General features: G+C 36.9%; 1 protein-coding gene across 2 annotated transcripts in view; it reads left to right on the top strand.

The window, feature by feature from the left end:
- The window catches only part of camkk1a (calcium/calmodulin-dependent protein kinase kinase 1, alpha a), a 271,224-nt gene that overhangs the window by 195,434 nt on the left and 57,192 nt on the right, over positions 1-18,598 (top strand). For both annotated transcript variants that reach the window (XM_070857382.1, XM_070857383.1), the window contains one exon: positions 16,979-17,015. In XM_070857382.1, coding sequence (XP_070713483.1) covers positions 16,979-17,015 — 37 coding nt within the window. The remainder of the gene's footprint in view (positions 1-16,978; positions 17,016-18,598) is intronic.

The following is an 18,598-nucleotide window of genomic DNA, read 5'->3' as shown; positions in this document are numbered from 1 at the left end:
ACTGATATTTTGCACATCAGTGCGATATTTTACACACCACTGTGATATTTTACACATCATTGCGATATTTTACACACCACTGTGATATTTTACACACCACTTTGATATTTTACACACCACTGCGATATTTTACACATCAATGTGATATTTTACACATCACTGTGATATTTTACACCTCACTGTGATATTTTACACACCCCTGTGATATTTTACACACCACTGTGATAATTTACACAGCACTGTGATATTTTACACATCACTGCGATATTTTACATATCTCTGTGATATTTTACACAGCACTGCGATATTTTACACACCACTGCGATATTTTACACACCACTGTGATATTTTACACATCACTGTGATATTTTACACCTCACTGGTATTTTACACATCACTGCGAGATTTTACACATCACTCTGATATTTTACACATCACTGTGATATTTTACACAGCACTGCGATATTTTACACACCACTGCGATATTTTACACATCACTGTGATATTTTACACATCACTGTGATATTTTACACATCACTGCGATATTTTACACATCACTGCGATATTTTACACATCACTGGTATTTTACACATCACTGCGATATTTTACACATCACTGCGATATTTTACACATCACTCTGATATTTTACACATCACTGTGATATTTTACACACCACTGTGATATTTTACACACCACTGCGATATTTTACACATCACTGCGATATTTTACACCTCACTGCGATATTTTACACCTCACTGTGATATTTTACACCTCACTGTGATATTTTACACCTCACTGTGATATTTTACACACCCCTGTGATATTTTACACACCACTGTGATATTTTACACAGCACTGCGATATTTTACACACCACTGCGATATTTTACACACCACTGTGATATTTTACACATCACTGTGATATTTTACACCTCACTGTGATATTTTACACATCACTGTGATATTTTAGACCTCATTGTGATTTTTTACACACCCCTGTGATATTTTACACACCACTGTGATATTTTACACAGCACTGTGATATTTTACACATCACTGCGATATTTTACATATCTTTGTTATATTTTACACACCACTGTGATATTTTACACATCACTGCGATATTTTACACATCACTGCGATATTTTACACATCACTGTGATATTTTACACACCACTTTGATATTTTACACACCACTGCGATATTTTACACAGCACTGTGATATTTTACACACCACTGTGATATTTTACACATTACTGCAATATTTTACACACCGCTGTGAAATTTTACACATCGCTGTGATATTTTACACATCACTGCGATATTTTACATAGCACTGTGATATTTTACACACCACTGTGATATTTTACACACCACTGCAATATTTTACACACCACTGTGATATTTTACACATCAGTGCGATATTTTACACACCACTGTGATATTTTACACATCATTGCGATATTTTACACACCACTGTGATATTTTACACACCACTTTGATATTTTACACAACACTGCGATATTTTACACACCACTGTGATATTTTACACATCAATGTGATATTTTACACATCACTGCGATATTTTACACATCACTCTGATATTTTACACATCACTCTGATATTTTACACATCATTGCGATATTTTACACATCACTCTGATATTTTACACATCATTGCGATATTTTACACACCACTGTGATATTTTACACATCACTGTGATATTTTACACATCATTGCGATATTTTACACACCACTGTGATATTTTACACATCAATGTGATATTTTGCACACCACTGTGATATTTTACACACCAATGTGATATTTTACACACCAATGTGATATTTTACACATCACTGTGATAAGTTATACACCACTGTGATATTTTACACACCACTTTGATATTTTACACACCACTGCGATATTTTACACAGCACTGTGATATTTTACACACCACTGCGATATTTTACACAGCACTGTGATATTTTACACATCACTGTGATATTTTACACATTACTGCAATATTTTACACACCACTGTGAAATTTTACACATCGCTGTGATATTTTACACACTGCGATATTTTACATAGCACTGTGATATTTTACACACCACTGTGATATTTTACACACCACTGCAATATTTTACACACCACTGTGATATTTTGCACATCAGTGCGATATTTTACACACCACTGTGATATTTTACACATCATTGCGATATTTTACACACCACTGTGATATTTTACACACCACTTTGATATTTTACACACCACTGCGATATTTTACACATCAATGTGATATTTTACACATCTGCGATATTTTACATATCTCTGTGATATTTTACACAGCACTGCGATATTTTACACACCACTGCGATATTTTACACACCACTGTGATATTTTACACATCACTGTGATATTTTACACCTCACTGGTATTTTACACATCACTGCGAGATTTTACACATCACTCTGATATTTTACACATCACTGTGATATTTTACACAGCACTGCGATATTTTACACACCACTGCGATATTTTACACATCACTGCGATATTTTACACATCACTGCGATATTTTACACATCACTGGTATTTTACACATCACTGCGATATTTTACACATCACTGCGATATTTTACACATCACTCTGATATTTTACACATCACTGTGATATTTTACACAGCACTGTGATATTTTACACACCACTGTGATATTTTACACACCACTGCGATATTTTACACATCACTGCGATATTTTACACCTCACTGCGATATTTTACACCTCACTGTGATATTTTACACATCACTGTGATATTTTACACCTCACTGTGATATTTTACACATCACTGTGATATTTTACACCTCACTGTGATATTTTACACACCCCTGTGATATTTTACACAACACTGTGATATTTTACACATCACTGCGATATTTTACATATCTCTGTGATATTTTACACAGCACTGTGATATTTTACACACCACTGCGATATTTTACACACCACTGTGATATTTTACACATCACTGTGATATTTTACACCTCACTGTGATATTTTACACATCACTGTGATATTTTAGACCTCATTGTGATTTTTTACACACCCCTGTGATATTTTACACACCACTGTGATATTTTACACAGCACTGTGATATTTTACACATCACTGCGATATTTTACATATCTTTGTTATATTTTACACACCACTGTGATATTTTACACATCACTGCGATATTTTACACATCACTGCGATATTTTACACATCACTGTGATATTTTACACACCACTGTGATATTTTACACACCAATGTGATATTTTACACATCACTGTGATAAGTTATACACCACTGTGATATTTTACACACCACTTTGATATTTTACACACCACTGCGATATTTTACACAGCACTGTGATATTTTACACACCACTGTGATATTTAACACATTACTGCAATATTTTACACACCGCTGTGAAATTTTACACATCGCTGTGATATTTTACACATCACTGCGATATTTTACATAGCACTGTGATATTTTACACACCACTGTGATATTTTACACACCACTGCAATATTTTACACACCACTGTGATATTTTACACATCAGTGCGATATTTTACACACCACTGTGATATTTTACACATCATTGCGATATTTTACACACCACTGTGATATTTTACACACCACTTTGATATTTTACACAACACTGCGATATTTTACACACCACTGTGATATTTTACACATCACTCTGATATTTTACACATCATTGCGATATTTTACACATCACTGTGATAAGTTATACACCACTGTGATATTTTACACACCACTTTGATATTTTACACACCACTGCGATATTTTACACAGCACTGTGATATTTTACACACCACTGTGATATTTTACACATTACTGCAATATTTTACACACCACTGTGAAATTTTACACATCGCTGTGATATTTTACACATTACTGCAATATTTTACACACCACTGTGAAATTTTACACATCGCTGTGATATTTTACACACTGCGATATTTTACATAGCACTGTGATATTTTACACACCACTGTGATATTTTACACACCACTGCAATATTTTACACACCACTGTGATATTTTGCACATCAGTGCGATATTTTACACACCACTGTGATATTTTACACATCATTGCGATATTTTACACACCACTGTGATATTTTACACACCACTTTGATATTTTACACACCACTGCGATATTTTACACATCAATGTGATATTTTACACATCACTGTGATATTTTACACCTCACTGTGATATTTTACACACCCCTGTGATATTTTACACACCACTGTGATAATTTACACAGCACTGTGATATTTTACACATCACTGCGATATTTTACATATCTCTGTGATATTTTACACAGCACTGCGATATTTTACACACCACTGCGATATTTTACACACCACTGTGATATTTTACACATCACTGTGATATTTTACACCTCACTGTGATATTTTACACATCACTGTGATATTTTAGACCTCATTGTGATTTTTTACACACCCCTGTGATATTTTACACACCACTGTGATATTTTACACAGCACTGTGATATTTTACACATCACTGCGATATTTTACATATCTTTGTGATATTTTACACACCACTGTGATATTTTACACATCACTGCGATATATTACACATCACTGCGATATTTTACACATCACTGTGATATTTTACACACCACTGTGATATTTTACACACCAATGTGATATTTTACACATCACTGTGATAAGTTATACACCACTGTGATATTTTACACACCACTTTGATATTTTACACACCACTGCGATATTTTACACAGCACTGTGATATTTTACACACCACTGTGATATTTTACACATTACTGCAATATTTTACACACCGCTGTGAAATTTTACACATCGCTGTGATATTTTACACATCACTGCGATATTTTACATAGCACTGTGATATTTTACACACCACTGTGATATTTTACACACCACTGCAATATTTTACACACCACTGTGATATTTTACACATCAGTGCGATATTTTACACACCACTGTGATATTTTACACATCATTGCGATATTTTACACACCACTGTGATATTTTACACACCACTTTGATATTTTACACAACACTGCGATATTTTACACACCACTGTGATATTTTACACATCAATGTGATATTTTACACATCACTGCGATATTTTACACATCACTCTGATATTTTACACATCACTCTGATATTTTACACATCATTGCGATATTTTACACATCACTCTGATATTTTACACATCATTGCGATATTTTACACACCACTGTGATATTTTACACATCACTGTGATATTTTACACATCATTGCGATATTTTACACACCACTGTGATATTTTACACATCAATGTGATATTTTGCACACCACTGTGATATTTTACACACCACTGTGATATTTTACACACCAATGTGATATTTTACACATCACTGTGATAAGTTATACACCACTGTGATATTTTACACACCACTTTGATATTTTACACACCACTGCGATATTTTACACAGCGCTGTGATATTTTACACACCACTGTGATATTTTACACATTACTGCAATATTTTACACACCACTGTGAAATTTTACACATCGCTGTGATATTTTACACACTGCGATATTTTACATAGCACTGTGATATTTTACACACCACTGTGATATTTTACACACCACTGCAATATTTTACACACCACTGTGATATTTTGCACATCAGTGCGATATTTTACACACCACTGTGATATTTTACACATCATTGCGATATTTTACACACCACTGTGATATTTTACACACCACTTTGATATTTTACACACCACTGCGATATTTTACACATCAATGTGATATTTTACACATCACTGCGATATTTTACACATCACTCTGATATTTTACACATCACTCTGATATTTTACACATCATTGCGATATTTTACACATCACTCTGATATTTTACACATCATTGCGATATTTTACACACCACTGTGATATTTTACACATCACTGTGATATTTTACACATCATTGCGATATTTTACACACCACTGTGATATTTTACACATCAATGTGATATTTTGCACACCACTGCGATATTTTACACCTCACTGTGATATTTTACACCTCACTGTGATATTTTACACACCCCTGTGATATTTTACACAGCACTGTGATATTTTACATATCACTGCGATATTTTACACATCTCTGTGATATTTTACATACCACTGCGAAATTTTACACAGCAGTGTGATATTTTACACATCACTGCGATATTTTACACACCACTGTGATAATTTACACACCACTGCGATATTTTACACACCACTGCGATATTTTACACAGCACTGTGATATTTTACACAGCACTGTGATATTTTACACATCACTGCGATATTTTACACACCACTGTGATAATTTACACACCACTTTGATATTTTACACACCACTGCGATATTTCACACACCACTGTGATATTTTACACACCACTGTGATATTTTACACAGCACTGTGATATTTTACACATCACTGTGATATGTTACACACCACTGTGATATTTTACACATCACTGCGATATTTTACACATCACTGCGATATTTTATACACCACTGTGATATTTTACACATCACTGCGATATTTTACACATCACTGCGATATTTTACACATCACTCTGATATTTTACACATCACTGCGATATTTTACACATTACTGCGATATTTTATACATCACTGGTATTTTACACATCACTGCGATATTTTACACATCACTGCGATATTTTACACATCACTCTGATATTTTACACATCACTGTGATATTTTACAGAGCACTGTGATATTTTACACACCACTGTGATATTTTACACATCACTGCGATATTTTACACACCACTGCGATATTTTACACAGCATTGTGATATTTTACACATTACTGCGATATTTTACACACCACTGTGAAATTTTACACATCACTGTGATATTTTACACATCACTGCGATATTTTACATAGCACTGTGATATTTTACGCACCACTGTGATATTTTACACACCACTGCAATATTTTACACACCACTGTGATATTTTACACATCAGTGCGATATTTTACACACCACTGTGATATTTTACACACCACTGTGATATTTTTCACAGCACTGTGATATTTTACACACACCTGTGATATTTTACACATCACTGTGATATTTTACACATCATTGCGATATTTTACACACCACTGTGATATTTTACACATCACTGTGATATTTTACACATCATTGCGATATTTTACACACTACTGCGATATTTTACACACCACTGTGATATTTTACACATCAATGTGATATTTTACACATCACTGCGATATTTTACACATCACTCTGATATTTTACACATCATTGCGATATTTTACACATCACTCTGATATTTTACACATCATTGCGATATTTTACACATCACTGTGATATTTTACACAGCACAGCGATATTTTACACATCACTGTGATATTTTACACACCACTGTGATATTTTACACATCACTGTGATATTTTACACACCACTGTGATATTTTACACACCAATGTGATATTTTACACACCACTGTGATATTTTACACACCAATGTGATATTTTACACATCACTGTGATAAGTTATACACCACTGTGATATTTTACACACCACTTTGATATTTTACACACCACTGCGATATTTTACACAGCACTGTGATATTTTGCACACCACTGTGATATTTTACACATTACTGCGATATTTTACACACCACTGTGAAATTTTACACATCACTGTGATATTTTACACATCACTGCGATATTTTACATAGCATTGTGATATTTTACACACCACTGTGATATTTTACACAGCACTGCAATATTTTACACACCACTGTGATATTTTACACATCATTGCGATATTTTACACATCACTCTGATATTTTACACATCATTGCGATATTTTACACACCACTGTGATATTTTACACATCACTGTGATATTTTACACATCATTGCGATATTTTACACACCACTGTGATATTTTACACATCAATGTGATATTTTGCACACCACTGCGATATTTTACACCTCACTGTGATATTTTACACCTCACTGTGATATTTTACACACCCCTGTGATATTTTACACAGCACTGTGATATTTTACATATCACTGCGATATTTTACACATCTCTGTGATATTTTACATACCACTGCGAAATTTTACACAGCAGTGTGATATTTTACACATCACTGCGATATTTTACACACCACTGTGATAATTTACACACCACTTTGATATTTTACACACCACTGCGATATTTTACACACCACTGCGATATTTTACACAACACTGTGATATTTTACACAGCACTGTGATATTTTACACAGCACTGTGATATTTTACACATCACTGCGATATTTTACACACCACTGTGATAATTTACACACCACTTTGATATTTTACACACCACTGCGATATTTCACACACCACTGTGATATTTTACACACCACTGTGATATTTTACACAGCACTGTGATATTTTACACATCACTGTGATATGTTACACACCACTGTGATATTTTACACATCACTGCGATATTTTACACATCACTGCGATATTTTATACACCACTGTGATATTTTACACATCACTGCGATATTTTACACATCACTGCGATATTTTACACATCACTCTGATATTTTACACATCACTGCGATATTTTACACATTACTGCGATATTTTATACATCACTGGTATTTTACACATCACTGCGATATTTTACACATCACTGCGATATTTTACACATCACTCTGATATTTTACACATCACTGTGATATTTTACACAGCACTGTGATATTTTACACACCACTGTGATATTTTACACATCACTGCGATATTTTACACACCACTGCGATATTTTACACAGCACTGTGATATTTTACACATTACTGCGATATTTTACACACCACTGTGAAATTTTACACATCACTGTGATATTTTACACATCACTGCGATATTTTACATCGCACTGTGATATTTTACGCACCACTGTGATATTTTACACACCACTGCAATATTTTACACACCACTGCGATATTTTACACATCAGTGCGATATTTTACACACCACTGTGATATTTTACACACCACTGTGATATTTTTCACAGCACTGTGATATTTTACACACACCTGTGATATTTTACACATCACTGTGATATTTTACACATCATTGCGATATTTTACACACCACTGTGATATTTTACACATCACTGTGATATTTTACACATCATTGCGATATTTTACACACTACTGCGATATTTTACACACCACTGTGATATTTTACACATCAATGTGATATTTTACACATCACTGCGATATTTTACACATCACTCTGATATTTTACACATCATTGCGATATTTTACACATCACTCTGATATTTTACACATCATTGCGATATTTTACACATCACTGTGATATTTTACACAGCACAGCGATATTTTACACATCACTGTGATATTTTACACACCACTGTGATAAGTTATACACCACTGTGATATTTTACACACCACTTTGATATTTTACACACCACTGCGATATTTTACACACCACTGTGATATTTTACACACCACTGTGATATTTTACACATTACTGCGATATTTTACACACCACTGTGAAATTTTACACATCACTGTGATATTTTACACATCACTGCGATATTTTACATAGCATTGTGATATTTTACACACCACTGTGATATTTTACACAGCACTGCAATATTTTACACACCACTGTGATATTTTACACATCAGTGCGATATTTTACACACCACTGTGATATTTTACACATCATTGCGATATTTTACACACCACTGTGATATTTTTCACAGCACTGTGATATTTTACACACACATGTGATATTTTACACATCACTGTGATATTTTACACATCATTGCGATATTTTACACACCACTGTGATATTTTACAAATCACTGTGATATTTTACACATCATTGCGATATTTTACACACCACTGTGATATTGTACACACCACTTTGATATTTTACACACCACTGCGACATTTTACACACCACTGTGATATTTTACACATCAATGTGATATTTTACACATCACTGCGATATTTTACACATCACTCTGATATTTTACACATCACTCTGATATTTTACACATCATTGCGATATTTTACACATCACTCTGATATTTTGCACATCATTGCGATATTTTACACACCACTGTGATATTTTACACATCACTGTGATATTTTACACATCATTGCGATATTTTACACACCACTGTGATATTTTACACATCAATGTGATATTTTGCACACCACCGCGATATTTTACACATCACTGTGATATTTTACACATCACTGTGATATTTGACACATCACTGTGATATTTTACACAGCACTGTGATATTTTACACACCACTGTGATATTTTACACATCACTGTGATATTTGACACATCACTGTGATATTTTACACAGCACTGTGATATTTTACACAACACTGTGATATCTTACACAGCACTGCGATATTTTACACACCACTGTGAAATTTTACACACCACTGTGATATATTACACATCACTGTGATATTTTACACAGCACTGTCATATTTTACACACCACTGTCATATTTTACACATCACTGTGATATTTTACACATCACTGTGCTATTTTACACATCACTGTGATATTTTACACAGCACAGCGATATTTTACACATCACTGTGATATTTTACACACCACTGTGATATTTTACACATCACTGTGATATTTTACACATCACTGTGATATTTTACACACCACTGCGATATTTTACACACCACTGCGATATTTTAGACACCACTGATATTTTACACATCACTGCGATATTTTACACATCACTGTGATATTTTACACACCACTGTGATATTTTACACAGCACTGTGATATTTTACACATCACTGTGATATTTTACACACCACTGTGATATTTTACACATCACTGTGATATTTTACACACCACTGCGATATTTTACACAGCACTGTGATATTTTACACATCACTGTGATATTTTACACACCACTGTGATATTTTACACACCAATGTGATATTTTACACACCACTGTGATATTTTACACAGCAATGTGATATTTTACACATCACTGTGATAAGTTATACACCACTGTGATATTTTACACACCACTTTGATATTTTACACACCACTGCGATATTTTACACAGCACTGTGATATTTTACACACTACTGTGATATTTTACACATTACTGCGATATTTTACACACCACTGTGAAATTTTACACATCACTGTGATATTTTACACATGACTGCGATATTTTACATAGCACTGTGATATTTTACACACCACTGTGATATTTTACACACCACTGCAATATTTTACACACCACTGTGATATTTTACACATCAGTGCGATATTTTACACACCACTGTGATATTTTACACATCATTGCGATATTTTACACACCACTGTGATATTTTTCACAGCTCTGTGATATTTTACACACACATGTGATATTTTGCACATCACTGTGATATTTTACACATCATTGCGATATTTTACACACCACTGTGATATTTTACAAATCACTGTGATATTTTACACATCATTGCGATATTTTACACACCACTGTGATATTGTACACACCACTTTGATATTTTACACACCACTGTGATATTTTACACAGCACAGCGATATTTTACACATCACTGTGATATTTTACACACCACTGTGATATTTTACACATCACTGTGATATTTTACACATCACTGTGATAATTTACACATCAATGTGATATTTTACACATCACTGCGATATTTTACACATCACTCTGATATTTTACACATCATTGCGATATTTTACACATCACTCTGATATTTTGCACATCATTGCGATATTTTACACACCACTGTGATATTTTACACATCACTGTGATATTTTACACATCATTGCGATATTTTACACACCACTGTGATATTTTACACATCAATGTGATATTTTGCACACCACTGCGATATTTTACACATCACTGTGATATTTTACACATCACTGTGATATTTTACACATCACTGTCATATTTTACACACCACTGTCATATTTTATACATCACTGTGATATTTTACACATCACTGTGCTATTTTACACATCACTGTGATATTTTACACAGCACAGCGATATTTTACACATCACTGTGATATTTTACACACCTCTGTGATATTTTACACATCACTGTGATATTTTACACATCAATGTGATATTTTACACATCATTGTGCTAATTTACACACCACTGCGATATTTTACACACCACTGCGATATTTTAGACACCACTGATATTTTACACATCACTGCGATATTTTACACATCACTGTGATATTTTGCACATCATTGCGATATTTTACACACCACTGTGATATTTTACACATCACTGTGATATTTTACACATCATTGCGATATTTTACACACCACTGTGATATTTTACACATCAATGTGATATTTTGCACACCACTGCGATATTTTACACATCACTGTTATATTTTACACATCACTGTGATATTTTACACATCACTGTCATATTTTACACACCACTGTCATATTTTATACATCACTGTGATATTTTACACATCACTGTGCTATTTTACACATCACTGTGATATTTTACACAGCACAGCGATATTTTACACATCACTGTGATATTTTACACACCTCTGTGATATTTTACACATCACTGTGATATTTTACACATCACTGTGATATTTTACACATCATTGTGCTAATTTACACACCACTGCGATATTTTACACACCACTGCGATATTTTAGACACCACTGATATTTTACACATCACTGCGATATTTTACACATCACTGTGATATTTTACACAGCACTGTGATATTTTACACAGCACTGTGATATTTTACACAGCACTGTGATATTTTACACATCACTGTGATATTTTACACACCACTGCGATATTTTACACAGCACTGTGATATTTTTCACAGCACTGTGATATTTTACACACACATGTGATATTTTACACATCACTGTGATATTTTACACATCATTGCGATATTTTACACAGCACTGTGATATTTTTCACAGCACTGTGATATTTTACACACACATGTGATATTTTGCACATCACTGTGATATTTTACACAGCACTGTGATATTTTACACATCACTGTGATATTTTACACACCACTGCGATATTTTACACACCACTGTGATATTTTACACAGCACTGTGATATTTTACACATCACTGTGATATTTTACACAGCACTGTGATATTTTACACATCACTGTGATATTTTACACACCACTGCGATATTTTACACAGCACTGTGATATTTTTCACAGCACTGTGATATTTTACACACACATGTGATATTTTACACACCACTGCGATATTTTACACAGCACTGTGATATTTTACACACCACTGTGATATTTTACAAATCACTGTGATATTTTACACATCATTGCGATATTTTACACACCACTGTGATATTGTACACACCACTTTGATATTTTACACACCACTGCGATATTTTACACACCACTGCGATATTTTACACACCACAGTGATATTTTACACATCAATGTGATATTTTACACATCACTGCGATATTTTACACATCACTCTGATATTTTACACATCACTCTGATATTTTACACATCATTGCGATATTTTACACATCACTCTGATATTTTGCACATCATTGCGATATTTTACACATCACTGTGATATTTTACACATCACTGTGATATTTTACACATCATTGCGATATTTTACACATCAATGTGATATTTTGCACACCACTGCGATATTTTACACATCACTGTGATATTTTACACATCACTGTGATATTTGACACATCACTGTGATATTTTACACAGCACTGTGATATTTTACACTACACTGTGATATTTTACACAGCACTGCGATATTTTACACACCACTGTGAAATTTTACACACCACTGTGCTATATTACACATCACTGTGATATTTTACACAGCACTGTCATATTTTACACACCACTGTGATATTTTACACACCACTGTCATATTTTACACATCACTGTGATATTTTACACACCACTGTGATATTTTACACATCACTGTGATATTTTACACAGCACTGTGATATTTTACACACCACTGTGATATTTTACACAGCACTGTGATATTTTACACACCACTGTGATATTTTACACATCACTGTGATATTTTACACATCACTGTGATATTTTAGACAGCACTGTGATATTTCACACATCACTGTGATATTTTACACACCACTCTGATATTTTACACACCACTTCGATATTTTACACATCACTGTGATATTTTACACAGCACTGTGATATTTTACACACCACTTCGATATTTTACACATCACTGTGATATTTTACACACCACTGTGATATTTTACACATCACTGCGATATTTTACACACCACTGTGATATTTTACACAGCACTGTGATATTTTACACACCACTTCGATATTTTACACAGCACTGTGATATTTTACACACCACTGTGATATTTCACATATCAATGTGATATTTTACACACCACTGCGATATTTCACACATCAATGTGATATTTTACACATCACTGCGATATTTTACACACCACTGTGATATTTTACACAGCACTGTGGTATTTTACACAGCACTGTGATATTTGACACATCAATGTGATATTTTACACACCACTGTGATATTTTACACAGCACTGTGATATTTTACACACCACTTCGATATTTTACACACCACTGTGATATTTTACACACCCCTGCGATATTCTACACAGCACTGTGATATTTTACACACCCCTGTGATATTCTGCGCTCCCCTGCGATATTCTGCACTCCCCTGCGATATTCTGCGCTCCCCTGTGATATTTTACACACCCCTGTGATATTCTGCGCTCCCCTGCGATATTTTACACACCCCTGTGATATTCTGCGCTCCCCTGCGATATTCTGCGCTCCCCTGTGATATTTTACACACCCCTGTGATATTCTGCGCTCCCCTGCGATATTCTGCGCTCCCCTGTGATATTTTACACACCCCTGTGATATTCTGCGCTCCCCTGCGATATTCTGCACTCCCCTGCGATATTCTGCACTCCCCTGCGATATTCTGCGCTCCCCTGTGATATTTTACACACCCCTGTGATATTCTGCGCTCCCCTGCGATATTCTGCGCTCCCCTGCGATATTCTGCGCTCCCCTGTGATATTTTACACACCCCTGTGATATTCTGCGCTCCCCTGTGATATTCTGCGCTCCCCTGTGATATTCTGCGCTCCCCTTGCTCTCGGGGGCGGTAACCCGAATGTTGGTGGCGGGGCAGACCTCCCGCCTGCTCAGGAACTCTCGTCTTGCGACTGTTACGCCCTCCCCAGACGGGGCGCCACGCAATCTCGCCCGTTAATCCTTATTTACATGACAGTGCCAATAGATGGCCAAATACACACATTTGTTTAATTTTGTGAGATAAATAGTTGAGTACATTTGGCAAACATCACCAAGTGCCCAAACATCTGGGGAGTCGCAGTCAGGTCAGGCTGATCTCCTATCCCCCTCCCTCCCGAGTGAGTGAGTGAGGTGATGCCAAATCTCTTCTCATTCAGCCATCGCCCAGGTCCCCCTCCCCAGCTGCAGCTCCCCTTAAATCGTTTCCAGTCAGTAACTCTCTGTCTGAAGCCGCTTTCTATCCACCCAACCAATCGCATTATTTAATCATTCAACCTTGCGACCCTGTCAGCTTTGCTACTGACAGATAGACAGCACGAGACAGGCCCACCGGGACATAACTCCTGGCTCTCGGCTGCTGTCTTAGCTCAGCTTGTACGCAGAACTCAATTCCCCGGGCTGCCTCGGCCTGATCGAGAATGGTCTGCAGCAGGCAGTTGATGAGCTAATATTCGTCTTTGGAATCATTGGAGGAAGTGTTATAAAAACAAAGATAAGCTTGAGTACAACACATTATAATTTCAACTGATGGATTTTAAAGTGAATTAATGTTTCTATTGAATCAGAGGATTCTAGCCGCGCAACCGATGGCTAATGTATCTTTTACTTATTCAACTGTCCTGTGATCTCAAGCTTTTCACCCTCGCTGAGAGGGTTTTAGAAGCATTGAAACATAGAAATTTACAGCGCAGAAGGAGGCCATTTCGGCCCATTGTGTCCGCTCCGGCCGACAAAGATCCACACGGCCCTCGGTCAGCAGCCCTGAAGGTTACATATAAACCTATGAACAATGAACAATGGCATAAAGGTAAAGAGCACCCAGCCCACCCAGTCTGCCCCACACAACTGCGGCACCCCTTACACCGAAACATTCTACACTCCACCCCAACCGGAGCCATGTGATCTCCTGGGAGAGGCAAGAACCAGATAAAACCTCGTTTTCCGTGTCTGCTTCTAATGGTTCTCTGCTAGTTCTGTGCCATGTTTGGCAATTTGCTTGTGCGGAGAATCTTAGATCCACTCTTTAGCACTGAATGCACTGTCGGAGGTGCCGTCCTTCAGATGAGACGTTAAACCGAGGCCCCCTCTGCTCTCTCAGGTGGATGTAAAAGATCCCGTGGCACTATTTTGAAGAAGAGCAGGGGAGTTATCCCCGGTGTCCTGGGCCAATAATGTCCCTCAATCAACATAACAAAAAACAGATTATCTGGTCATTATCACATTTCTATTTTTGGGAGCTTGCTGTGTGCAAATTGGCTGCTGTGTTTCCCACAGTACAACAGTGACTACACTCCAAAAATACTTAATTGGCTGTAAAACGCTTTGGGAAGTCCCGAGGTTGTGAAAGATGCTATATAAATGTATGTTCTACATTCCTTCTTACTTTCTTTCATGTGAATTCCCCCTCTCATTTATATTTCAGGTTCTGGATGACCCGGCTGAAGACCATCTGCACATGGGTATGTGACTGACCCTGTTCAACAGGAGACAATGCTTTAGATTGACATTTACTCGTACCAAATTAATGCTGTGTTCCAGCTGATAGTGTTTCTCAATCTGTTTGATAAAATTGATACTTGCTTCCCGCATCTTGTCCTCCTGAGAAGTGTGAGGCGACTGGATCGTGCTAGGCTCTCCTCGCTACACGGTGCCGGCCCTGGGGGGCATCGCCAGGAACACCCAACAAATCAAACCAACAGCAGAGCGCAACTTCCACAGAAGCTCCCTCGGTCTGTGTGTCCCTCGGTCTCTGTGTTCCCTCGGTCTCTGTGTGTCCCTCGGTCTCTGTGTTCCCTCGGTCTCTGTGTTCCCTCTCGATCTCCCGAGATTAATTTCACCAGAAGACGGGCGGAACTCCCAACAAAGAGGCCAAGAGAACTCCCATGACCATACAAAACCAGAGTGATCATATAGCCTTTAAGCAGTGTTTTAGAAAGCACGTGATTGCTGATGTAAGCGATTCTGTCAAGTTGTCCAGCAAACCCTTCATATTGTTTCCTAACTTGCTGAGGTGATGATGTCACTTGAGTTGGTAAACATGTTATGAAAGTGATATCTCCTTATTCCTTGGACAAACTGGTCACTCAGCTGATATTGAGCTGGTAACATTCGCACCACACACGTGTCAACAAGCAAGAGTCTAACCACCGCCCCTTGCTATTCAACGGCATTACCATCACCGAATCCCCCACCATCAACATCCTGGGGGTTGCCATTCACCAGAAACTTAACTGGACCAGCCACATAGATACTGTGGCTACAAGAGCAGGTCAGAGGCTGGGTATTCTGCAGCGAGTGTCTCACCTCCTGAGCCCCAAAGCCTTTCTACCATCTACAAGGCACAAGTCAGGAGCCGTCTGCTGCAAGGACTCCCACAGCGAACGTGCCCCACAGGGCTGGCGCTGTCAGCGGCAGCAGCGGCCCTCAAATTCTCTGCGCCCACCTCTTTCCAGGCGAACTGCCACTTGGTCCAATAGGGAGGGTGACCTGGAGGGGCAAACAGGGCCACCCTCTGCCCCCTGGCTTCATTCTCCACTCCCCCAACCATCAAATAACGTGCCAGAGTGCGGTCTGCTCCATTGTCCGCATGCCAGACACGAGACTCCCAAAGCAAATGCTCTACTCGGAACTCCTTCACGGCAAACGAGCCAAAGGTGGGCAGAGGAAACGTTACAAGGACACCCTCAAAGCCTCCCTGATAAAGTGCAACATCCCCACCGACACGTGGAGTCCCTGGCCAAAGACCGCCCTAAATGGACGAAGTGCATCCGGGAGGGTGCTGAACACCTCGAGTCTCATCGCCGAGAGCATGCAGAAAACAAGCGCAGACAGCGGAAAGAGCGTGCGGCAAATCTGTCCCACCTGTGACAGGGACTGTGGTTCTCATATTGGACTGTTCAGCCACCTACGAACTCACTTTTAGAGTGGGAACAAGTCTGCCTCGATTGCGAGGGCCTGCCTCTGATTGATTGCTCCAGGCTGGGTTTTTGTCCCAGCCATGAGAGCCATTTCTGTTACTTTGGCAGAAGATCGGGAGAAGGCA

The sequence above is a fragment of the Pristiophorus japonicus genome, chromosome 16 (assembly GCF_044704955.1).
Source record: "Pristiophorus japonicus isolate sPriJap1 chromosome 16, sPriJap1.hap1, whole genome shotgun sequence".
Lineage (NCBI taxonomy): Eukaryota > Metazoa > Chordata > Chondrichthyes > Pristiophoridae > Pristiophorus > Pristiophorus japonicus.
This window is presented reverse-complemented; position numbering and strand designations above follow the sequence as displayed.